At 45.5% G+C, this 26,014-nt stretch overlaps 2 protein-coding genes across 6 annotated transcripts in view; one reads left to right on the top strand and one right to left on the bottom strand.

Moving 5' to 3' along the window:
* Positions 1-21,467, top strand: part of WRAP73 (WD repeat containing, antisense to TP73) — a 27,886-nt gene extending 6,419 nt beyond the window's left edge. For 3 of the 5 annotated variants that reach the window (XM_060201314.1, XM_016190064.2, XM_060201315.1), the window contains 8 exons: positions 10,775-10,847; positions 12,963-13,066; positions 13,813-13,899; positions 14,180-14,314; positions 14,394-14,471; positions 15,696-15,798; positions 19,275-19,400; positions 19,739-21,467. In XM_060201314.1, the coding sequence (XP_060057297.1) occupies positions 10,775-10,847; positions 12,963-13,066; positions 13,813-13,899; positions 14,180-14,314; positions 14,394-14,471; positions 15,696-15,798; positions 19,275-19,400; positions 19,739-20,346 (1,314 nt within the window). In that variant the 3' untranslated portion in view covers positions 20,347-21,467. The remainder of the gene's footprint in view (positions 1-10,774; positions 10,848-12,962; positions 13,067-13,812; positions 13,900-14,179; positions 14,315-14,393; positions 14,472-15,695; positions 15,799-19,274; positions 19,401-19,738) is intronic. The other 2 variants (XM_007527247.3, XM_060201313.1) reach the window with 2 other exon arrangements.
* On the bottom strand, positions 21,072-26,014 carry TPRG1L (tumor protein p63 regulated 1 like). The gene is made up of 5 exons (XM_007527237.3): positions 25,767-26,014; positions 25,565-25,656; positions 25,211-25,387; positions 23,160-23,313; positions 21,072-22,600 (listed from the first exon to the last, which is right to left on the bottom strand). The coding sequence occupies exons 1-5, from the start codon at positions 25,971-25,973 to the stop codon at positions 22,406-22,408; spliced, it is 825 nt and encodes a 274-aa protein (XP_007527299.1). The 5' UTR covers positions 25,974-26,014; the 3' UTR covers positions 21,072-22,405.

The raw sequence follows: 26,014 nt of genomic DNA, 5'->3' as shown, positions 1-26,014 counted from the left end.
GGAGAGAGACAGACACCTGCAGACCTGCGTCACTGCTTGTGAAGCAACCCCCCTGCGGGTAGGGAGCTGGGGGCTTGAACCAGAACCCTTGCACGGATCCTTGCACTTTTTATTATGTGCGCTTAACCTGATGCTTCACTGCCCTGCCTCCTGCTCTGTCATAGTGAAACTTAACCCCTGCCCCCCACTCCAGCTGGTGGGGACCAGGGCTTGAATTTGGATCCACATGCATGGTAATGTGTATTCTCTACCAACTGCACCACCACTCTGCTCCAGCAATATATTTCTTTTAATGTTTATAGTCAGCAATAAAATACAGTGGTTTGTACAAGCATAACATTTCCCAGATTTCCACATAACAATTCAACCCCCTGTAGATCCTCCTCTGCCATCATGTTCCAAGACCTGAACCCCTCCACCCCAGAGTCTTACTTTGGTGCAATACACCAAACCCAGTCCAAGTTCTGCTTTGTGTTTTCTTATTTTTCAACTTTTTAAAAAAATTATTGGTGATTTAATAATGATCAACAAGATTGTAGGATAAGAGGGATACAATTTGGGGGTCAGGCTGAAGCGCAGTGGGTTAAGCACACATGGCACAAAGCACAAACACCAGGTTAAGGATTCCGGTTCGAGCCCCTGGCGCCCCACCTGCAGGGGGGTCGCTTCACAAGTGATGAAGTAGGGCTCCAGGTGTCTATTTTTCTCTCCCCCTCTCTGTCTTCCCCTCCTTTCTCCATTTCTCTCTGTCCTATCCAGTAATAACATCAATAACAACAATAGTAATAACCACAACAATGATAGAAACAAGGGTAACAAAAAAGGAAAATAAATAAAGTATTTTTTAAAAAAAGAGAGGGATACAATTCATACAATTCCCACCACCAGAGTGCTATATCCCCATCCCCTCCTTTGGATCCCTCCATTATAATCCCCTTCATTACATTATCCCTCTGGGAGTATAAACCAAAGATAAGTGGGGTGCAGGAGATTGGAGATCTGACTTCTGTTTTTTTTTTGGATAGGACAGAGGGAAATTGGGGGGGGGGAGAAAAGTAGACACCTGCAGACCTGCTTCACCACTTGTGAAGCAATTCCCTTGTAGGTGGGGAGCTAGGGACTTGAACTGGGATCCTTGGCGTGGGTCCTTGCACTTCATACTATATGCACTTAACCCAGTGCACCACTTTGCAGCCTCCAAGATCTGATTTCTGTAACCAGTGATGCATTTTCTAACTAAAGGAAAATGCATAATCCTCTTTAATTATGGGGGTTTTAGCCTAATGGTTATGCAAAAAGACTTTCATGCCTAAGGCTCCAAAGTCCCAGATTAGATCCCAGTCCCCCAGCCACCATAACCCAGAGCTGAGCAGTGTTTTGCCTATGCCCCTCTAATTATATGCTTTTATGAGGAGACATTAGAACCCTGTGTCTGAGCCTAAATCCACTGATTGTTGTTGGTGTTATTTGTGTGCATGTGTTTGTATATAGATGCTATGTGGTTTGTACTAGTGTGCTGTGTGCTTTTCCTTCACATCCTTAGTGTAAGTGTGTTTGCATGTCATATAACTATACAAATTTTATACCAGTATATTTATTAGGTTATTCTTCTTCTAGCGTTTGCCCTTCTTCCGTAGCCAGTCAACAGCATCAGGTTGAGCCTGATGTAAAGTTTCGAGACCTCCTTTGAATCTGGAGAGGTGGCAGACGTTGACTATGTGGGTCATTGTCTGTAGCCGCAGGGGCAGTTCGGGTCGTCTCTGGCTCCCCAGCGATGGAACATAGCGGCGCACTGGCCATGGCCTGTTCGATAGCGATTGAGGAGGGCCCAATCATAACGTGCTAGGTCAAAGCCGGGTTGACGCTTGCAGGGGTCTGTGATGAGGTGTTTGTTCTTTACCTCAGCTGACTGCCAGCTCTGTTTCCAAGAGACTGGAACAGAGAAGTTCAGTGTAGGCGTAGGGGACCAGATTGGGTGACGAGACGTCAAGCGTTGAACAGGGTGGGCGAAGATATCCGCGTATATTGGCAGGTCCGGTCTAGCGTAGACGTGGGAAATAAACTTAGATGATGCCGCATCCCGACGAATATCTGGCGGGGCGATGTTGCTAAGAACTGGCAGCCATGGAACCGGGGTGGAATGTATGGTTCCAGAAATTATCCTCATGGAGGAATATAATTTGGAATCGACCAAGTGGACATGGGGGCTACGGAACCATACTGGGGCACAGTATTCTGCAGTGGAATAGCATAATGCCAGAGATGATGATCGTAGTGTGGAAGCGCTCGCGCCCCATGAGGAGCTGGCCAGTCTTGCAATGATGTTATTCCTCGCGCCCACCTTTGCTGCAGTTTTTATGAGATGTTCGTGAAATGACAGAGTGCGATCGAGAGTAACGCCAAGATAGACTGGCTGGGCTTCATGCCGGATTCTCGTATCGCCAAGCTGCACATTAAGCTCACGCAAGGCCGAGGCATGGTGTAGATGGAAAACAGATGATACCGTTTTTGCAGTGCTAGGAATTAGTCGCCATTTTTTACAGTAATCAGATATCAGAGACATGTCTTTTGTGAGTGTTTCCTCGAGGATGTCGAACTTGGATGCCTGAGTTGCACAGCAGATGTCATCGGCGTAGATGAACTTCCTTGAAGAAGTTTCTGGGAGGTCATTGATGTAAATATTAAATAGCGTAGGAGCCAGAACAGAGCCCTGGGGGAGGCCACTTGAGACAAGTCTCCATCTGCTAGACTTGTCACCCAGATGTACCTGGAATCTTCTGTTTTGGAGAAGAAACGAAGATTCTGCCATGGAGGCAGGCATCTTGAGATCTTGACTAGGAGACCACGGTGCCAGACCGTGTCATAGGCTGCTGTGAGATCAACAAAGACAGCACCCGTCTTTAAATTCTTCTGGAATCCATTTTCAATGTAAGTTGAAAGGGCCAGGGCTTGTTCGCAGGTAGATCTTCCTGGGCGGAAACCAGCTTGGGCGGGTGATAGGAATTTCTCTGTAAGATGAGAAATACGTGACAGAAGCAGCCTCTCAAGGAGTTTGTAACACACGGAGAGGAGAGAAATTGGTCTATAGCTGGCGGCCAGTGTTGGGTCTTTCTTTGGTTTCAAAACCGCTATAATCTTCGCACGACGCCAAACTTTGGGCATAGACTCAGATTCCAAGATGTGGGACAGGAATGAAGCGAGCCACTTCTTTGCCGCAGGGCCCAGGTTAAGAATGAGTTCTGGGGTGATGTTATCATAGCCAGCAGCTGTTCCCGGTTTAACCCTCTTCAAAGCGTCTTCCAGTTCGGACTGTAAAGGGAGAGATTTTTGGAGATGGACAAGATAACCGGAAGTGGGATGACCACTCATGGGAAATTTCTCTTTTCCAGACTGGGTCGATCTTAGCACGTCCAATTTGAGTTAGGTGACTGGCCACTGAGTTTGGAGATACGGGAGGATGGGAGACGGGAGGGGGTTGGCTACCGGCACCCAGTCTGTGAAGAAGCTTCCAGGCCTTCCTACTTGAGTGGGTGAAGTTCAGACTTTCCGTGAGTTGTTGCCAGCGGGCTTGGCGTGCTACATCCAGGGAGGCAATGAGATGGTCAGCCACATCTGGGTCGCCCGACTCATCATACTGCTTTAGTAGTTGCTCGCATTCAGCATCAAGACAAGGCGTATAGTTAGCACGTCTCCCACGAGGAATGGCTTGGGAAGCTGCTTTGAAGATGGTTTGGTGGAAGCGCCTGTAGGAATCTTCAGAGGGGATAGAGTTAATTGGAATTGCAGGAATAGATTTGTTGGTAAGATCACTGAACAGATGCCAGTTTGCTTTCCGAAAGTTCCATCTTAGTTTCTCCGAGCACAGAATCAGTGGGAGCTGGAGACCAATGTGGATGATAGCTGGGCGGTGATGACTGTGCGGGAAGATCTTGAGAACTTGTCTCGTAGCAGGAAAGGCTTGGCCGTTGACTGTGCTAATCCAGCACAGGTCGGGTGACGAGTCTTTATTCCATCTAGCACTGTGAAAAGAGCCTGGCTGTTTGGGATCGTATAATAGGGAGAGGTCATTCGCTGAAGCCCAGTCAGCTAAGATAGAGCCATCAGCACGAGTGGAAGAATATCCCCAGTCTTGGTGATGACTATTAAAGTCTCCAACGTAAACGGCTGGGTGATTCGGGCTAGGCAGGACCTCGTTATCCCATGAGGCACTGGGAGGCTTATATACGCTGATGAGCTGAATAGTTCCAATAGTAATGGAGTCGTAGAAGGTCGAAGAGGCCGTATGGTAAACGTCCGCAAGACACGATTTGGCGTAGATGGCTCGGCCGTGTTTAGGATGGAGATTATAGCATATTAAATCGAATCCACTGATGGTGAATCGAGCAGCTTCATCGACTGCTATATGTGTTTCTTGTAGGCAGATAACATCTGCCTGATGCTGAATCGCCAATTGACCAATAAGAACGTGTTTGGCAAAGGACAGCCCCTCAACATTAAGTTGGAGGACGCGAAGAGCAGGACCAACAGCTTGAAAGCTGGCAGGAGCTGCTTGTTGCTGGCTTTGAAAGTGACTGGGATCCATGTGGATTCAGTCGGCTAGGAAGGATCGTCAGTTTCCCCAATGAATGGGTACTCACAGGATGCACCACGGGAAGGTCGATCCAATGCATCCCATTAGGTTATCATATTACTGAGTTGTAAGATTTTTGCTTATTTATTGCCAGCAGCATTATGACTAGGGCTCAGTGCTTGTATGGCTCCACTGTTCCTAGTGGTTATATTTTTTTCTCCTTCCTCCCTCCCTCCCTTCCTTCCTTCCTTCCCTTCCTTTTTTTAATAGAGGGTAAGAGAAGTAGAGAGGGAGAGACACAGAGAAAGAATGACACCTACAGCACTTCTTTGTCACTAGTGAAGCTTCCCCCATACACTGGTTTTTGACCAGACCACTGCTCAGTTCTGGCTTGTGGTGGTGCTAGGGATAGAACCAGGGAGGGACCTGGGAGTTGGGCATTAGCACAGTGGGTTATGCGCACGTGGTGCAAAGTGCAAGGTCTGGCATTAAGGATCCCTGTTCGAGCCCTTGGCTTCCCACCTGCAGGGGAGTCACTTCACAGGTGATGAAGCAGTTTTGCAGGTGTCTATTTTTCTCTCCCCCTCTCCTCTCTGTCTTCCCCATCTCTTTCCATTTCTGTCCTATCTAACAACAACGACATTAATAACAACAACAGTAATAACTACAACAAGGGCAACAAAAGGGAAAATAAATATATAAAAAAATTGAAAAAAAAAAAGGAACCAGGGGCCTTCCAGCTTCAGGCATCATAGTCTGTGGTATAAACTGCTGTGCTATCTCCGCAACCCAAGCTGTAAGCTTATATATATATATTATATATATATATAAGTAAATATATATAATATATATATATATTCTGGTTACTGTTTATCAGGTCTTTGTTTGGTAAATGTTTATTTCATGCTCTACAGTTTGCTTTTTCATTGCTAGTTTATTTTAAAGAACAAAAATTGGTGTCAGGAGCTAGTTTGCCTGGTAGAATACATATTTTACCGTACACAAGGACTAGGATCATTTATTGCCCAGCCCACCCCACCTCTGAAGCCCATGGAAGCGCTATGCAAGGCACCAAGGGCAGGCTCCACAGACAAAGGACTGGTGCTAGGGTGTCTGTTTTTTTTTTTTTTTCCCCTTTTATTCATTTTGTGTCTAAGGAAATATTCACCCAATCCCAGGTCACAAATATAATTTGGTTTTCTTTTGTAAACGTGGTTTTAGCTCAAATTCAGAATTGTGATCTGTTTTGAATTTATAACCTTGTTTCACTTTGTATCTTTGTCAAAAGTTATTTGTCTCTGTATGAGTGTAGGTCTATTTTCTAGGTCCTATTTTTTTTTTTTCCTGTTCACTGGTCTTCATGCCTCTGTCACCATACGTGGTCACTGTAGCTATAAACCTAAAACCGAAAATCAGTCTGAATTTTGGTTATGCCCTTTTTCAAAGTTAGTTTGTGCATTCTATATCCTTGGCATCCCATATCAATGTTAGAATAAAGTTGTCAATTCCTAAAACAGAAAAAAATCCTGCTAGAAGCTTTCGAGGTTAAATTGAATTTGTAGATCTATTTGGTGATAATTACCATCTTAACAACACTGAGTCAGTTTTTGGACCCATGGACACAATATATCTTTAATTCTTTTCAGTTTTTCTGAGAAATATTTTCACTGTATAGATTTTAAAAATATTTTATTTATTTAGTGTCTCTTTATTTAGTGACTAGAGACAGAGAAATTGATAGGGAAATGGGAGATAGAGACCGAGAGAAAGATAAATACCTGAAGCATTGCTTCACCCTTGTGAAACTTTCCCCCTGCAGGTGGGGATGGGGGCCTTGAACCCAGGTCCTTGCACATTATAACATGTGCACTCAACCAAATGCACCACCACCTGGCCCCTGGATTTTTTTAAAAGTATATATATATATATATATATATATATATATATATATATCTTTATGTGAAGACAACTTGACAGCATATAGAAAAGGAGGTGATGAAATTAATTCCATTCCAAAGGGAAAATATTTCCTCTTGGCTAACACCAAAGTGTGGAAATTCAGGCAGGGACAGTTGACCTAGGAGGAGGTCCTCTTAAAGGTCAAAGCAGTTGGACCTTGGCTTTATGAAGGAAGACAGACCATAATCTTGTGTGTGGGGTGGGGAGGTAATTTGTTGATCACCCTTTATCCTTGTTGAGAGAGCAGAAAAGCTTGATTGTAAACATGAAGTCTGCTTTGCACTAAGGGTTTGGGGGAGAGGTGCAAGGCCGAGAGATGTGTGGGGGTGATGGAAGCAGAGGCTTGCTCAGCCCCTGGGAGGGGACCTTTGATCATGTCTGTCTGTCCAGGGACTTACTTCTCTAGATTTTATGGATGTGTGCTTTTAACTGCTTCCTCATTTTCTCATTGGATTTATGATGACAGTTGTCATTTTTAAATACTGTTTTTCTTAATTCTCTATATTTTTAAATTTGTCTATCTTTACTTTTTTAAAAAAGAATTATTGCTTTAATGAAAACAAAAGGCAATGAAAGAAAAACAGGTAACAATGACAGTATATCATCTTACAATGCACTTCTGTACAGTCTCTAAATATTGTGGCAGTAGGGTTTTGTTTTGACATTGAACTACCAACAATTTTTTTGTTCTTTTGTGTCGAATCCATTTTTTTATTTTTATAATTTATTTTTTATTTATAAAAAGGAAACATTGACAAAACCATAGGATAAGAGGGGTACAGCTCCACACAGTTTCCATCATCAGAACTTCGTATTCCATCCCCTACCCTGATAGCTTTCCTATTCTTTTGATTTTTAAATATTTATTTATTTATTCCCTTTTGTTGCCCTTGTTTTTTTTATTGTTGTAGTTATTATTGTTGCTGTTATTGATGTCATCATTGTTGGATAGGACAGGGAGAAATCAAGAGAGGAGGGGAAGACAGAGAAGGGGAGAGAAAGATAGACACCTGCAGACCTGCTTCACCGCTTGTGAAGTGACTCCCCTGCAGGGAGGGAGCTGGGGGCTCAAACTGGGATCCTTAGGCTGGTCTTTGTGCTTTGCACCGCCTGCGCTTAACCCCTGTGCTACTACTGCCCAACTCCCAGAACTTTCCTATTCTTTATCTCTCTGGGAGTATGGACCCAGGGTCATTATGGGGTGCAGAAGGTGGAAGGTCTGGCTTCTGTAATTGCTTCCCCGCTGAACATGAGTGTTGACAGGTCGATCCATACTTCCAGTCTGTCTCTCTCTTTCCCTAGCGGGGAAGGGCTCTGGGGAAGCGGAGCTCCAGGACACATTGGTGGGGTTGTCTGTCCAGGGAAGTCTTGTTGGCATCTGGAACCTGATGGCTGAAAAGTGAGTTAACATATAAAGCCAAACAAGTTATTGACTAATCATGAACCTAAAGGCTGGAATAGTGCAGATGAATCTTTACTTTTTATAAAGACAGAAATTGAGAGGGAAAGGGGAGATAAAGAGGAAGAGAGACACCTGCAGACCTGCTTCACCACTCACAAAGCTTTCCCTCTACATGTAGGGACCGGGGCTCTAACCTGGGTCCTTGTGCATTGTAATGTGTGCTCAACCAGGTGTGCCCCGCCCCCTCAATTCTCTGTTTTTTTTAATGGGAGAGAGAAAGAGACAGACCCAAGCACTACTCAGCTTTGACATATCCATATGGGATGGGGATTGAATCTGGGAGCTTAGACATGCAAGTCCTGTGTTTTACAGTCAAGCTATTTCCCCAACCCTCAAATAGTGTTTTCTTGATGATGGGTAAGTGTGAAAATCAGACTTCAAAGGCTCTGTGTGTCTTCTACCATTAGAAAAAAAGACAATTGTGTCCATTAGGGATGCTGTTTACAAAGTGAGCTCTAAGTAGCACATGCCAGTGGATTCCATTTAGTGAAAACCTTAGTGTCTTAGGAATCTACTTCCTTTTACTCCTTTAATCAGCAGGATAGCCCTGGGTAGTGAATATTACAAGATGCGGGGCGTCTCAAAAATAGGTCACCAGACTGGTTGAGCTGTGATGAGTGTCTGTGTGGGGTTCAGTGCCTGGCCTGCTGGAGTGGGATTGTGCCTGTCCTCAGTTTACACCATGAGCCCCCCTGGGCTGTTGCATGGCAGGAACTTTGGTAGAAACACATACTCTCTCCAGCATAAGCCCTGTTTATGTGCAGAGCCTCATCTCTGTAGCTGGGTTCTGTGCCTCCCCTTAGAAAGCTGATATTCCCCCTCAATTCTGTGCAGCTGCCTGGTACACTCAGTGCCTGCTGCATGATTTCTGCACTTGGTACCTGTTTCTGGATGGCTTTTTTTTTTTTTTTTCTCTTTTTCATTTTTACCAGAGCACTGCTCAGCTCCAGCTTATGGTGGTGTTGGGGATTGAACCTTTGAGCTTTGGTGCCTCAGGCATGAAAAGCTTTTTGCATAACCACTATGCTATCTCTCCAGCCCCCTGAATGTCTCTTTAAACACCATGGGAGGTATTCAGAGATGTGAGTGTGGGCTTCAGGTGCTATGGAAGAAATGCAAGCAGTTGATGTTTTGTATATGAAATGATTTCTTTTTCTTTTTTTAAAAATTTATTTATTCATTCCCTTTTGTTGCCCTTGTTGCTTTATTGTTGTTATAGATGTTGTCGTTGTTGGATAGGACTGAGAGAAATGGAGAGAGGAGGACAGAGAGGGGGAGAGAAAAATAAGACACCTACAAACCTGCTTCACCGCCTGTGAAGCGACTCCCCTGAAGGTGGGGAGCCGGGGCTTGAACTGGGATCCTTATGCTGGTCCTTGTACTTTGCGCCATGTGCACTTAACCCGCTGCGCTACCGCCTGAGTCCCTTGAAATGATTTTTTAAAAATGGTAGAGGATTGTATGTTGCACCAAAGCAAAAGACTCAGGGTTCAGGTCCTGGAACACGATGGCAAAGGAGGACCTAGTGGGGGCTGTATTGTTCTGTGGAAATGCTATGCATGTACAAACTATTGTATCTTACTGTCAACTGTAAACCATTAATCCTCCAATAAAGAAATTAAAAAGATGGTAGAGAGTCTATGAAATAGCTCACTTGGGTAGTACACTGCTTTTCTGTGTGCACAATTGAGTTTCAGGCCCAGCCCCCACCACACTGAAGGAAGCTTAGGTGCTGATGTCTTTCAGCCTCTACCTCTGCTTCTGCCTCTATTAAAAAAATAAATAAATAAATGAAAAAAAAAAAAGAAAAGGCTGAATTCTTAGGGGTCCCTGGCAGAGATGCATACCCAGTGTTCCTCCGATTGGTCTGCAGTGTGCTCTCACCTGGCCTGTCATCCAGCTGTGGTGCTTCTCACAGGGTGCCTGGGAGACAAGTGTGTGTGCCCATGGTGCTCTTTGTCACGCTGGCCCAGTTTGGTGGTGGTGGTGGTGGGGGTGTAATGTAATGGATCAACATCCATAGTAACCAGTGGACAGACACAGGGACAGTTTTCATGAACAAAACCTTGGAAATTTGTTCACTTGCTGGCTTCATAGAAACTCAGGGTTCACAGCACCTTATTATGCTTTGCAGACATGGACAGACATGTTGAGTGCTCAAAGGAAGCCATAGCTGGAATGCAAAAGTGTGCTTTCCCCTTTGTGCCTCCCGTCAACATTGTCTGTCTCCACTCAACTGGCACACAAGGTCCACTAAGGAACACTGTCTTCTGCCTTTGGTTCCAAACAAGTTGGCTGTTGACTCCCAACAGCCTGTGAGAGAGAATGGGGGGAGGATGGGCAGTGTGACTAGGGGCTCTTTCCAGATCCTACTGAAACAGGGGGCCCAAGAGACAATGTGTGTAGCCATGACCCTGTGTGGTGCACTGCAAGTGTGTTCATCATGCTGTGACAGTTATTGGCATGCCATGACCCTGTCACATGCTGCAGGCTGAGACCCACCTAGCAGTTTATCAGCTTCAGCAGGAGACCGAACATCCTGTTGCTTCTCTTACTGAAGACTGTCTCTAGGTAGATTATAACATTACCTTGAAATAGCAAACTGAGATGCAGTCTTATGAACACCAGGTAAAAGAGCAGTACATTCACTTGAACAATTGACTGCTGAAACTACCAGTAATGTCAGTTCCACCACCCTTGAGCACCCAGGGTCTGGATTTAAGCCATCTTTCTAAAATGCTAAACACTCACCATATCCTTTCCTTCTTCCTTTTTCTCTACAGCTTCGGATAACTGTCTGGTCCTTATGCACAAAATCTGTGTCTTACATCAAATATCCTAAAGCTTGTCAGCAGGGTGAGTCAATCAAAGCTACTTGAAAGCCAGCTATTTGTGGTTGTTTCTTTGTGTGTGGGGGGTGTGTGTCTATTTTATTATGAAAAATTTCAAATTTAGGCAAAAGTTATATTAACATACCAACTTGAAGGCTTGGGAGATAGCACCACTTATAGTGAAACAGCCTTAGACACCCAAGGTCCCAGGTTCAATCCCCTACAGCACCACAAGTCAGAGGTGAGCAGTACTCTTGGGGTGGGGTGAAAAAGATGACATCAACTTAGTGGCTAGGACATAGCTTTCTCGGTAGGGAAGTTATACACCTACCATGTGTGAGGCACCAGGCTCAAGTCTCTGCACATCATGGGAGCACTATAGTACTGGGCAGAGCCCACAGATGGCAGAAGCAGTGTTGTGATGTCTCTCCCTCCCTCTCTTTCTTTCTGAAACAGAAGTTTGACTTGTAAGCAGTGGAACCATGTGTGAACAAAGTTCCAGCACCACACATAATAATATTATTAATAATAATAATAATGCAGCAACTTTTGAGCTGGGGAGATGACTTAGATTTAACGCACCTGCCCTGCATGTGAGAACCTCTATTCTAAATCTACCCTCATGGGATTATTTTTTGGCCAGGGGGGTGGGAGTAGAGGGCAGAGGTGCCCAGAATCAAATTCACATTCAAAGAGTGTGTTGCACCACTGAATTACAGCTATGGCTCTTCTGGGAGTTTTTTATTTTATTTTTTTTAATGTTTTATTATTATTATTAATAGTTTATTACAAGAGTGTAAGACTATAGTGTATAGTTCCATGTGACATCCACCACCAAAATTCTGTATCCCCACCCTTCTGGAGTATTTTAAAGTATATCCCAGACTTACCTAAATGTTTCCAGGGTCTCTGGAAGAAAGCGACCTCCTTGCACATAACCACAGTGACTCAGTATTATTTCACAGATACCAAAGATGAAAAAATTGAGTTTCCTTTCTCTCTGTTACAGAACAGAGACTCCTTGTTCATGCCTGTTAAGAGGCCCAGGCTTTCACTTATAAACTTTAAATATAAATCTCTTGTTGATTAACTGTGATCTCATGAAGAGATAGTCACCTGTTTTCATGTATAGTAGATGAGGCACAAGTGACAAGTATCCTGTGAGGAAGACTAGCGTGACTGAGTTGGACCCAAGAGAATTAGATAAATAGCCAGTGTTGAGTCATGAAATAACAAAAATGAATCTTCACTTAGTATTAACATACTGAAGCATTACATAATTTGAATGTTTATTTTTTTCCTTCACTTTTTCTGTTGCATTCAACATTTTGGAACTTGCATTTGAATTAAATGCAACCTTACTTCATTTTTATCCTCATATTTTGAGCACTGGAATAATATTTCTGGATGACATGACACATTTCTTGAATGGAAACAACAGATAAGTAGGGTTTTTTTTTGTTTTTGTTTTTTTAATTCATGAAATATGAGATGTGGTCCAGTCGTTGGTATTATTTCTAGGGTTTCATTGCTCTGGGCAGACTTTTTCAGATAGAAAGATAGAAACAGAGAGACAGGGAAAAAGACACCATAGTACCAACATCTTCATTGTGTGGGGATAGGACTCAAACCTGGGTGGACAAAGCAGGCAACCTCCCAGATGAGCTGTCCTGCCAGACCAGTCCCAGGATTTTTAAAGTTAATATAGAACTAGAAAATGTGACTTACCATTTTCAACCCAAGTGTATCAACTTTTTATCTTGTTTACTTTTTTCCAAATAAAGAATAAGAAAAACAGAAATAAGCTGACATCTAACTAGCTGAGTTTTCTACAGTTTACTTCCTAAAAGTGTGACAGTCAAGAAGTTATAGCAATTTTAGCAGTACCTTTTGATCCAAGTTTTGTTCTATCAGGTCTTGTGTCCCGCTTCCTCACCAATCAATAATCTGTATGGGGCACCCAAGCCCAGCCTTGTGAAGGCACCACTGGGGTTACTGTGTCCCTTTGAGGGGGTGGGCTTCAGTCTATATGCTGGGTCCCCCCTCTCCACCTCTGCTTTCTTTCTTTATTTCTCTTTGAGAATGACTGCTATCCAGTCTCCTATTTGGCTGCTTCCTGAGTTTGGTATTCTCCCTACAGGAATCTCCTTCACCAGGGATGGCCGCTACATGGCCTTGGCAGAGAGACGGGACTGCCGGGACCACGTGAGTGTCTTTGTCTGCAGCGACTGGCAACTCCTGAGGGTAAGGAATGAAGTTCTCCCACTGGAGAGAAATGTATATTCTATAGTCCCAATGGCTCCCAGGGGGAAGATGGGGACAGGGGAGCTCATGGCTCCAGAGGGCAGTGTAATACACGGGTTGGTGTGGCTAAGTAAGGCTCCATGAAAGGGGTGCCAGCTTACTATGTCTTGAAAGTTAACATGCCATCCAGTTTAAGCCATTTTCCTTTTCTTACTAGTTGAATGGGATTTGCATTGTGTTGCCATATTTGGAGGAGGTGTAAACTTGAATTTACACTGACTGGGTGCCCAGAGTCCTGCCCTGGGTGTCTCCATCTGTGAGCAAGAAACCTCTGGAATTCGGTCAGCACAGAAGCAACCTTATTGTCCTGGGGACAGGGGAGTGTCTGGGAAGGCTCTTATCTAGGCTGGGTCTTGAAGGACTGAGACTTATCAGAGCCTGTAATGTGAAGGGGAGGAAGGGTATTGGGCCGGAGCCCATCCGGCCTTGAGGCATCATAGCCAATGCATGTTGGGTCCAGGAGCTATGTGGTTGGTGCCAGCTCTCACCCCATACTTACACACTGGACCCTGCAACCACAGATAGAATTTTAATAATAGGGAGTGACAGCTTTGTGGGCATTTAAGTCCATTTCTATATTAGAAAATTCAATACTGAATAGATTAAATGCACTGATTATCAAGTAAGTGTGTCCATTTATGAACATATTCTCAAATTCACCCTGTTCTTTCTTCTTCCTCCGGAAGCACTTTGATACAGACACTCAGGATCTGGCAGGACTAGAGTGGGCCCCAAACGGCTGTGTGCTGGCGGTGTGGGATAGTTGCCTGGAGGTACGGATGGTGACCTAGCAGGTACCTTCTCTGAGCAGCTCTTTGAATGCAGCAGTGCAGTTAACTAGATTTTCCCTATTTCACAGATGGGATTACTGGGCTTTGCAACCTGTGGCTAGTCTCTCTGCATTTCCCACCCCAAGTGTCTATGGAAACAGTTTCTGTGGCTCTCCCTTCTTTCCAACCTTGTGCTGACTCCTGTCCGGGCAAGGAGCCACGTCTTTCACCTGCTTCAGGTTCATCTGACATGGGACTAAGAGTGGACCTGTCTCACCCACAGTACAAGATCTTGCTGTACTCCCTAGATGGCCGGCTGCTGTCAACCTACTGTGCCTATGAGTGGTCCCTGGGCATCAAGTCTGTGGATTGGAGCCCTAGCAGTCAGTTCCTGGCAATCGGGAGCTATGATGGAAAGGTGGGAACAGAGCTACACAGTAATGGTGATGGCCTAGCACAAGGTAATGACTTGACCTGCCCCTCTTTGCCCTCCCCAGGTGCGCATTTTGAATCATGTGACTTGGAAGATGATCACAGAGTTTGGACATCTGGCCACCATTAATAATCCCAAAATTGTAAGTTTGCATCATGTTTGTTTGAGCATATTTGGGGAAGGAAAGCAAGGACAGCTTTTTTCCCTTTAGCATGTAATTGTGATACAGGGGCTGTCAAAATAGCTCACCTAGATATATGTACTGCTTTGCCATGTGCATGAGCTGGGCCCTCACTGCATTGGAGGAAATACTGCTGCTGTGGTCTCTTTTACTCTCCCTCTGCCTCTGTCTCTATCTGAAAAGAAAGAAAAAGTGACAGGTTCTTAAGTTACCATAAACTAAAGTTACTATAAGGGTTCCACAAAGGACTCTACTGTAGTAGGCTTTGTTTCTCCTGTCCACAATCCCTGGGATGCCAAATGGTATCCTTACCTTGCCTGCCCCTGCCCCCTGACTCTGCCCTACATCCTAATGTGTCTTCTCCAGTCTGCTCCTACTCTCTCCACTGGGCAGCATCTCTTGCCCACAGCACTGAGCATCTGCCATGTACTCGGTGCTGTGCTCTGGCCACAGCCAGGGAAGAGCACAGACCTCTGCCCTATGAACTAGTGGAGAGAGAGAAGGGACAAGGAGAGCTAGCTATTTCCCCAGGACAGGCAGGGACAGCTGACAGCTGGTGATCACAGGGGCAGATGGCCAGAGGAGAATGTGATGCAGGATCTGGGGAAGAGCAGTTCAGGACCAGGAAGCATGAAGTTCATGGGGTGGGGATGTGTCTGTCCATCCATTGGGTGCTGGGGTAGAATTTGGGGGCAGGGGGGCAGCAGGGATGTAGATGGGCCTCCATCCCTAAGGAGTTTGTCTGCAAATGAGAAGTGAGTATAGGCAGGTTGGGCCGTAAGGAGCAGAGCAGGTGGCTAGCCTGGGAGCTGTGTGTATATGTGGATTTGGAAGGAGGGCAGAGCTGTGAGGGGAAGGGAGGAAGTCTATATGTCTCAGCTGCAGGACAGGTGGTGACTCCCTTAAATCATATGTCCAGACCCAGCCTGATTAGGCTCTCGTTGCTCGCTAGGCTTCAGGCCACAAAAGCCCCTAGACCTGTCACTATCATGTGTCACTGCTGGCTGAGTGACAGCTGCAGGTGAAATACTAACTATATGCAGAATCCCACTCTGCAGCTACCACTTCTGGTTCTCAGGAGCCAGGGGACCCAGTTGAAAGCTGGGGAGAGGTGGGCAGGGCCAGAGTCTTTATAGCTCTGCAGTGTTTCTGGAGGCTTGGCCCAGTGTCTAGCTTGTCTTCTAGGTGGTATACAAAGAGGCTGAGAAGAGTTCGAGGCTGGCACTGGGCTACAACTCTTTCCCTCAACTCAGAGCCATTGGAACCCTCCCCTCTGCAGAAAGCAAATGTGAGTAGCCAGCAACACCATTGTTTTGTACTGTGAAAATAGGTGCTTTTTGTCTTGGTGGACTTACCTATTCTTTCCTCTTTTTTTTTTTTAATATTTATTTATATCTTTTGTTGCCCTTATAGTTTTATTATTGTAGTTATTATTGTTGTTTTTGATGTCGCTGTTGTTGGATAGGACAGAGAGAAATGGAGAGAGGAGGGGAAGACGGGGAGAGAAAGACACCTGCAGACCTGCTTTCCTGCCTGTGAAGAGAATCCCCTGCAGGTGGGGAGCCAGGGTCTCGAACCGGGATTCTTAGGCCAGTTCTTGCGCTTCATGCCACGTGCGCTTAACTCGCTGCACTACCGCCCAACTCCCTGTTCTTTCCTTTCTAATGACATTTTTCTTTCCTGTGATTCCTTGTGCTGGCATCTTTTAGCCCATCACCATTTAGTGAACCATGAGACATTGTTTTTATTGATTGGATATAATCCTGGGAGCCCAAATCTAACAGCTGGTACCCTGAGGATGATGCTTCTTAATGAATTGTCCCAAGTTTCTCAACACCCTGAAAAGGTAGTTAGACCTGAAAGGGTTCAGTCTAGAGCTGCAGAGCCTGGTCTGGGCTTGCTGTGAAGCCTTGGGAAGGTTACTCATCTGTAAAATGAACATAGCTAGGGCCTCCTATGATGCAAGAGGAACTGAAGGCCCAGGAAGCACTACCTATTGAGAGAGGCCTGGCAGTGAGCACACTCAGCACTGTTATCACTCTACAGCCTTTTTATTTTTTCAATATTTATTTTCCCTTTTGTTGTCCTTGTTTTTTTTTATTGTTGTTGTTATTGATGTCATCATTGTTAGGACAGAGAGAAATGGAGAGAGGAGGGGAAGACATAAAAGGGGAGAGAAAGATAGACACCTGCAGACCTGCTTCACCGCTTATGAAGTGACTTTACCTCTGCAGGTGGGGAGCCGGGGGCTTGAACCGGGATCCTTAGGCTGGTCCTTGTGCTTTGCGCCACGTATGCTTAACCCGCTTCGCTACCGCCCGACTCCCACTTTACAGCCTTTTAAAAAACTTTTACTACTGAGTTTGGATAAAGACAGAGAGAAATTGAGGGAAGAAGAAAGGGGTGGGTGGGAGGATGGAGAGATACCTGCTTCACTACTTAGGAAGCTTCCCCTCTGCAGGTGGGGACCAGGAGCTTAAGCCCGGGTCCTGTGCATGGCAATGTGTGCACTCAACTGGATGCACCAGTTTGGTCACTTTACAGCCTTTTAAGACTAAGATTTTTATTTTATTTTATTTTATTTTATTTGGGCCAGGTGGTAATGCACTCACATTACAGCTATAAGTTACATTACATATTACATTTACACATTACTCACATTACAGTTACAAGTTACCAGGTGATGGTGCACTCACATTACAGTTAGTCACATTACAGCTAGGTGCTCACATCACAGTGTACAAAAACACAGGTGCAAGCCACTGGTCCACAACTACAGGGGGAAAGCTTCATGAGTGGTGAAGCAGGGTTGTAGGTGTCTTTCTCCCTGTCTCCCCATCCCCTCTCAGTTTCTGACTTTATCCAATAATAAAGCTTTTTTAAATTATTTTATCTTATTGTCACCAGGGTTATCACTGGGGCTCAGTGCCAGCACTATGGATCTACTGTTGCTGATAGCCATTTTTTCCATTTTTTTTCCCTTTGACAAGATAGAAATTGAAAGGGGAGGGGAGATAGAGAAAGAGATAGACAGACATCTGCAGACCTGGTTCACCACTTTCAAAGTATCCCCCTGCAGATGAGGAGCAGGGGCTAGAGCCTGAGTCTTTGCACATAGTGATATGTGCATAACTAGGTGGTCCACAAGGCTGAGTTTTTAATTTTTATTTTACCAGAGCATTGCTCAGCTCTGGCTTATGGTGGTGTGGGAGATTGAACCTGGGACTTCAGAACCTCGGGCATGAGAGTCTCTTTGCGTAACCATTATGCTATCTACTCATGCCCCAAGGCTGAGTTTTTGGTTTTTTTTTAATATTTATTCCCTTTTGTTGCCCATGTTGTTTTATTGTTGTAGTAGTTGTTGGATAGGACAGAGAAATGGAGAGAGAAGGGGAAGACAGAGAGGGGGAGAGAGAAAGACACCTGCAGACCTGCTTCACCACTTGTGAAGCGACTCCCCTGCTGGTGGGGAACTGGGGGCCTGAACAGGGATCCTTAGGCTGGTCCTTGCACTTTGCACCATGTGCGCTTAACCCGCTGCGCTACTGCCTGACTCCCTCGAAGACTGAGTTTTTTTCTTTTTTATTATTATTATTTATTTATTGGATAGAGACAGCCAGAAATCAAGAGGGAGAGATAGAGAGGGAGAGAGACAGAAAGACACCTGCAGCCCTGCTTCACCACTCATGAAGCTTCCCCCCTGCAAGTGGGGACCGGGGGCTCGAACCCGGGTCCTTGCACATTGTAATACATGCACTCAACCAGGTGCACTACCACCCAGCCCCCCAAGACTGAGTTGTTTTTTTAAATTTATTTCTTTATTGGGGAATTAATGTTTTACATTCAACAGTAAATACAATAGTTTGTATATGCATAATATTCCCCAGTTTCCTATTTAACAATAAAACCCCCACTATGTCATCTATCATCCCAAGACTGAGTTTTTTAAAAAGCAGTTTTAGGTTCACTGTAAAACTCAAGAGAAAGCACCAAGATGTCAACATCATTCTTTTCTTTTTTTGCCTCCAGAGTTATTTCTGAGACTCAGTGTCTGTACCATGAATCCACTGCTCCTGGAGGCCATTTTTTCCATTTTTGTTGCCCTTATTGTCCTTGTTGTTGTCAACATCATTCTTGTCCCTCTCTCCATATGCAGTCTCCTCCACTCTCTGTCCCAGAGAGGGAGCATTTATTACCAGGAATGAGCCTATGTGGACATGTCACCACCTAGAATCTTTATGCTACTCAGTTTTATGTCTGAAGGTCTAGATGGATGTATCAGGACACATATCCAGCATTATAGTGTCACCTGGTGGTTTCACTGCCCCTACCCTGTGCTCTGCAATGCTACCCAACTAAATCTAGAAATTGAAGGGAAAATTGAAGCAGATTGTACAGTATGATGCTTGGAGTGGATAGATAATAAACATCAAATGTCCGAGATGCTGAAACCACTGCAGACAGCTAGCTTCTGTGTGTCCCTCCCAGCAGGGTCTGGCGGTGGTGGGCATCCTTTCACCAAGGGGACACATGGGCAGGCCTTTCATTTCTATGGCAGGTGCCACTAGGCCCTTATTTCAGTCAAGTCCTGCCCTTGTGATTTTAAAGTCCAATCAGGGTCAGAATGAGGGAGGCCAATGTGCCTCTGCCAGGACAGCAGGATCCCACCCTTAGGGCTTTTTGGGTCCCAACCCTTTGAAATCTCAGACTCCCGCACACTACTAAACCCACAGTGGAGTGCCTCCCCTGCCTCTCTTGTTCTAGATGAGATTGCCTCCATGCCAGTCTCCCTGCAGATTCTGAAACCTGTGGCTGACAGAGCAAACCCCAAAATTGGTGTGGGAACCATGGCCTTTAGCTCTGACAATTACTTCCTGGCCACTAAAAATGGTGAGTGCCCACACCCTGTGCACATGTGTTCACTGTTTACTTCAGTGCTGGGCTTGGAGGGTTGGGAGGGAACATAGGTGGTGGTACCCCATTCTCGTCTTTCCACACCCATGGGAGCCTCAATCTCATCTGACTTCCATGTCTCCTGCCCCTCCAGTCTCCAATCACTGCCACCTTTTACCTTTTGAAAGTGTCTTTGAAAATCAGGAACATGCTAGTGCTAAGGGATTGGCAGTTGCTAGGAAAGAGCCTGATGGCCTGAGGTCTCATGGCCTGGTGCTGCACACTGCCTTCTGGAAGGCAGTGGGCCTTTGGGACCTGTCCACTTCCTCCTTCAGATAATGTGCCCAACGCCGTCTGGATCTGGGATGTGCAGAAGATGAGATTGTTTGTGGTGCTAGAGCAGCTGTCCCCGGTGCGCTCCTTCCAGTGGGACCCACAGCAGCCTCGGCTGGCCATCTGCACAGGAAGCAGCAAGGTGTACCTATGGTCACCAGCGGGCTGTGTGTCTGTTCAAGTGCCTGGGGAAGGTGAGCAGCAGGGCTTCTCCACCAGGGCACAGGGACGCAGGCGAGTAATCCTTACTGTCCACCCTCAGCATCTTTGGGCTTCCAGGCTGTTCCCTGTGCATGTGACAAGCCCCCCACCCATTGTTGCAGGCATGGGAGAGGAAGTGGCTCCATCTGATGGGAGGCAGCGTTGGGGCTGTGCTAGCCCTCTTGCCCACCCATGTACCCAGGTGATATGGGGCTACATTCACCTTGTGACTCTGACCTTTAACCTTATGACTACATGTCTTTCTCCAGGTGACTTTCAGGTTCTTTCCCTGTGCTGGCATCTGAACGGAGACTCAATTGCCCTTCTCAGCAAGGACCACTTCTGTCTATGCTTCCTGGAGACAGAGGGGGTCAGAACCACCTTTGGGCAGCTGGGTGACCACACATAGGCTCCAGGTGTACACAGACCTGTGAGAAATCAAATACCTCAATGTGTGTCAGCTGTGCGAAAGACAGCGTGTCTCTGGAACATCTTCCAGCCCAGATGGTCCAGATGCAATGATTTGCTTTTTTCTGCAAGGCAGTTTTGTAAATATGTATGGTATACAACTAATTTTCCTTATTTAAATATTTGCTAATTTGTAAAGTGGCTGATGTGTGTGTTTCTCAGAGATTCAGATCACAAGAGTTTTCTAGGTTATTTTTTCAGTTCTGGGTTCACGATCATAAAAAGCCTCAAGCAGCAGCACCCTGTGTCCCTCAGTGCAGACCAGGCCTGGTGTCTATTCTGGTGTCTGGGGAGGGGCACTCTTCCCATCACTGAGTGGTGCCACTAGGGGACAGCCGAGGCGAAGTGGTGTTTCTATCTGCTAACTCCACAGGGAGTCTCAGACCAGCAGTTATCCCAGCCTCACCAATCTCAGCATTGCTAAATGTTGGCACCATGACTGTTGGCCAGGGCTGAAGTACTGGGGGGAGTGGATTAGAGTTCCAGGTTGGATTTCTTGTCCTAGTGAAATTAGGCTGTGTGCATCCTATTGTTTCTTTTATAAAGAGAACAGTATCGGATAAGTCCTTTCAAATCCTTGTTACTACTATATGTGCACACTGAGTTGGCAAGTTTGCAAAGTTGTAACAGGAAACAATTTAGTTTTGAAACACATTCTAAGATCACTTTCTTGGTTGTACTAATTTTATTAACTTCAAGAAGGAACAACACCCATTTGATTGCAAATGTCTTTACTACAAGACCAAAAGCAAAGTCTCACCACTTAGCAGGCTTTTGAGGCAGCTTCTGGATTTGGAGCACATCTGTGCTATTCAAAGTCACATCAGGGTTAGAAATAAAGAGATAGAAATCTGTAAGCAGCATTTAAAGTTTATCAACAAATGCTTCTAGACAAGCCAGCAAGCTGTGGAGGAGGCAGGGCAGTGTGCTAGATCCCACATGGGAAAGCCTATAGGCAGGAAGCTCACTGTGTGTTTAGGGAAAAACTGACCTGACCAAGACTGGAATCTGCATGGGAACAGTATAATCAGGGCATGTTACCTGGTTTGTGAGACTCTACTATACTATACTTTAAAAATAAAACAAAACAAAGCAAAACTAATTCTTTACAAAGCAAACTAAAAAATCCTTTTAAAAGATGGTAATACAAACTGAATATGTAGTTGTCAAAATTATACACAAAGAACTATTAAGGTGACTTATTTGAATTAACACTATCTTAAAATTATATTATTTTTTTTAGTAGAGCACTATCAACTCTGACTTACTGTGGAGTGGAGGATTGAATTTGGGACCTTAGAGCCTCACGCATGACAGTCTTTTAGCATAACCACTATGCTATCTCCCCCACCCCTTAAAATTATTTTCTACAAACATTTTTGGGCCTGGGAAAGATACCATCATCATGAACACATTAAAAATTCATTTTAGAAAACGTGGCTTAAGGTCAAACACATACTTACATGAAAGCAACTTCATCCATTGTTAACAAAGCAGACCATCTCTTCCTTAACCAGTCCACTAGCTTCTATATTTAGCTTTGGAAAAAAGTGGATTCGATTTCAAAATACAGTTTGACATTAAGTGTAAACAAATTTGATTGGAGTCTAGGCTTGAGGACTAGGTACCTCCTGGGTGTAGGGTCTACACAGTGGAAGTGCTAAGAGGAGCAGTTTCAAAGAATCGCAACATTGTTAGTGACATGCTAGGGTATGAGGCCAGGAAGGAGCACAAGAAACCACACAGACATCCCAAGAAGACTGCAATTCTTGGTGTTGTGCCAGCCATTCTAGAGACACCAGGTGCATTTTGTATTAGTGTTGTTACCACACATCTCACATCAGCTAAAGAATAGAATTCATTTGACGATTATAATTGCTCTCAAAGCCCGAGAGGTCAGCAGTCTGACCCAGGAGCAGCAGGCACGCTGACTGAGCTCTGCTGCCACAGAGTCCCACATCCACCTGGCTTGTTCAGGAAGCAGGCCCCACCTGCAGCCTCTAGAAGCCTATCTTGCCTCTGCTCATGGAATAGCCCAGCTTGGCTTCATTGTTAATGAAGGACATCAATCCCACATAGGTCTCGATGAGAAGGGGTCGCTCCAAGACCAGCACGCTGTTGGCTTGTCCAGGCAGAGGACTCTCTTTCTGGGCCTTTTTGACAGCTTGGATTAACAGAGTCTTGAAACTTTCCAGCTTTAAAGAGAGAAAGACATTGAGACTGGTCAGTGATTCATACCAGTAAAAGGCCACCCATCTTTCAGCCCACCTGACAGTACATCCTGGTGGCTCATTGCTCTCTTCTTTAATGTGGCTTCTAAAAATGTCAGCTCTGACCCTGTCCTCACCTGTGACAAACATAGCTCTTAAGAGGACAGAAGTGATCCTGTGGTAGCACCTACCTACCTCATTCTTACCATCAGCAGGCTAGTAAGCAGGCCATGGGGGCATGCTCTGGGCTCCAACTGCTTTCATCACCCGCCTCAAGACCTCTCATAGTGAGTGTGCAGGTGCAGGCCAGGGTCAGCAGCTGGGCCCTAAAGTCCTGTGTCCTCCAAGTGACTGTGTTAAAAGCTAAACTGACCAAATGCTACCAGCCACATGGGGCTGCGTGGACCAAAATTAAAAAAAAAAAAATTACTTTCTCCGTCTGGCCACATCTCAAGTGCTCAACAGCCACATGTGGCTGTGGTCTTGGGTAGTGCAGGCCTCAGAAGTTTTACTGCCACCAGTACAGACTAAGCCGCTTTCTTACTTGGCACAGAGAGGCCGTCTTCTCATCCACACCCGCCATTGGGTGCTCTATAAAAGTGGTGTAGGGCACATTGGTGGACCATGGGTTCCATCTGTTGATGAAGGAAGGGCGGCTCTGCTTGTCCCATTGGATACGAATCCCAAAACCTTCTCGCCTGGTAAGTTAGAAAAATCAAGAGAATCAAGACTTCACAGAGGCCACAGTGCTGTCCTATGACTAAAGACCAGTGGCATTTCACAGAACTGGGCTTGTGGGCTGTAATAAGAATGCTGGCCCCAGTAGCAACCCCTTAAAGATGTCTAATTATGATAGGCAGGCTGCAGGTAGTATTTTGGGTTAAGTTAAATTTAACCTTTGCACAATTACTAAGTTTAATAGGTAGTAAAACACTGCACATGTGGGCCAAGTAAATGGATAATTTTTCTTAATTTTTAAAAAATTTATTCCCTTTTGTTGCCCTTGTTTTACTGTTGTAGTCATTGCTGTTGGATAGGACAGACAGAAATGGAGAAAGAAGGGGAAGATGGGAGAAAAAGACAGACACCTGCAGACCTGCTTCACTGCTTATGAAGCAACCCCCCTGCAGGTGGGGAGCCTGGGGCTTGAACTGGGATCCTTACACTGGTCCTTGCACTTTGAGCCACGTGCGCTTAACCCACTGCTCTACTGCCCATTCCTGGATAATGTTTTAATAACTAAGTCCTTTTTTTTTCCTGAATGTCTTATTGATGATTAACATTTTTGTGTTTTTTGGTGCTGGGAATTAAATTCAGTGTCTCATACATGTAAGCCATGTGCTTTTTATTACTGAGCTACATTCCCAGTCTATTGTAGGTTATTATTTTTAGTTCAGCTTTCCATTCTAAATTCTTTGTCCAAATCTATACATTAAGACTCTAAAATGGGGAGCCAGTTGTATACCTGGTAGAGAGTACATTACTGTGCTCAAGGATCCAGGTTCAAGTCTGGGGGCTGGAAGGAAGCTTTAGGAATGATAAAGCAGTGCTATAGGCATCTCTCTCTCTCTCTCTCTTGCCCCTCTCAATTTCTGTTTCTATCCAAAATAAATAAAGAAAATATTGGGCTAGGGAGACAGTATAATGGTTATGCAAAATCTTCATATCTAATGCTCTGAGGTCCCAGGTTCAGTCTCCAGCACCGCCATAAACAAGAGCTAAGTAGTGCTCTGGCATCTCTCATTAAATAATAAAAATTTAAAAAACCTCTAAAATGTGCCATTTTGTTCACTATTGTATCTTAGTTTCTCATATTTCAGAAAATCTCCCAGGGGTCAGGGAGACAGCATAGTGGCTATGCAAAACACTGAAAAACTTTTTTTATTATTTATAAAAAGGAAACACTGACAAAAACAGGATAAGAGGGTTACAATTCACACAATTCCCACCACCAGAACTCCATATCCCATCCCCTCCCCTGATAGCTTTCCTACTCTATCCCTCTGGGAGTATGGACCCAGGGTCATTATGGGGTGCAGAAGGTGGAAGGTTTGGCTTCTGTAATTGTTTCCCTGCTGAAGCAAACCAATTTTATGCCTGAGGTTCCAAGCTTCCAGGTTTAATCCCTGGTACCACCATAAACCACAGCTGAGCAGTGCCCTGGTTAAAAGAAAATTCCCTAAAGCATGAAGACATAAAGATCATCTCTTGAAAGTTGGTATTATTTTTAATTTATCTAACCTTTAGTGACACTTATAACCCTAACGACACCTGTAAATTCAAGTTATGCTGTTTTATCTCAACAAACAGAGCAGGGCTTGACATGACCCAACAGAAGCCATTTTTGGTCTGAAAGCAAATGCTCAGCTTGGTCCATCTCTGCAAAAATTCCATGTTGGGTCTGCTTCATTAAATCTCTGAGTGAGTGTGTGTCAATTTCATTTACTACACCCAGGTGACCAAAAGGTCCTTTGTGTTAGAATCTTGATGTTGAAGTAGCAGCTTTACGTTTTTATAAAACAAGGAAACACAACCAGGAGTGTACTTTGAAAGGTCAGTTTTGCCTGCCCAGGTGCAGGCTCTGAGCAGACTTACTTGTTGAGAGATTTGGGGGGAAACTGAAATTCTCCGTAGGAGATGGTGTCCACGGCGTCTAGGGCTATCCTGACCACCTGCTGGCACTGCAGGTTGATGAAGTCGTACTTGCAGATGAGCAGCGACTGGTCGGTGATGAGCAACAGCCGCTCCTTTTCGTTGTTCCAGTGGTCAACCCTGTGAGCAAGCAGATGGTCAGCACTCAGACAGCACTCAGTCCCAAACAGTACTGTTCCCGGGAGGCCTATTCCTTCTCCCAGGAGGTTTCCTACCGGCCCCCTTCCCGGCCTCATTCTGGATTCTGGTCTCCCCCAAGAAGTCTCATCACCCCCGCAAGCACGGACCCTGGCTTACTCGGTCAGCAGCCACACCCCCTGGATGTCGCCGTCCTCCACTGGCCGGACCACCATGCGAATCTCCTCCACCGCCTGCTCGATGGTCCCGGGCTGGGGCAAGGAGCAAGAGGCAAGGGCAAAGGTCACTCTCCACCCCGTCCAGACCCAAGCCCCCAAATCTTTCACTCAAGGGCCCCTATGCCCCCCGCCCAGGGCCTCACCCGGAATACGAAGTACTCCTTGACTCTCGCGCGGCGCGTGGGGTCGTGGACATTGAGCGGCCACAGGGTCTGCCGCTGCGGCGTGCATGCCCCCGGTCGGCCCCCGCCCTCACTGACGCCTCCACCTGTCGCGACCTCCTCGTCTGCCACCAGTAACGCGGTAGGGCTAGTGCCGGCAGAATCCACCGAATCCCGCAGCTGCAACATCGCTGCACTTGCCACCACCCGACCCCAGCTCAGACTCTGGC

Source organism: Erinaceus europaeus, chromosome 11 (assembly GCF_950295315.1).
Source record: "Erinaceus europaeus chromosome 11, mEriEur2.1, whole genome shotgun sequence".
NCBI lineage: Eukaryota > Metazoa > Chordata > Mammalia > Eulipotyphla > Erinaceidae > Erinaceus > Erinaceus europaeus.
The sequence above is the reverse complement of the archived record's forward strand: the minus strand, read 5'-3'. Positions and strand labels throughout refer to the sequence as shown.

Bases quoted from the DNA above. Each gene is read 5' to 3' on its own strand.
- TPRG1L (XM_007527237.3), bottom strand. From the start codon at position 25,973: ATGTTGCAGCTGCGGGATTCGGTGGATTCTGCCGGCACTAGCCCTACC. The intron at 25,657-25,766 runs GTGAGGCCCTGG...TCCTTGCCCCAG, and splicing joins AGGAGTACTTCGTATTCCGG to CCCGGGACCATCGAGCAGGC. The intron at 23,314-25,210 runs GTAAGTCTGCTC...CTAACTTACCAG, and splicing joins CCCCCCAAATCTCTCAACAA to GCGAGAAGGTTTTGGGATTC.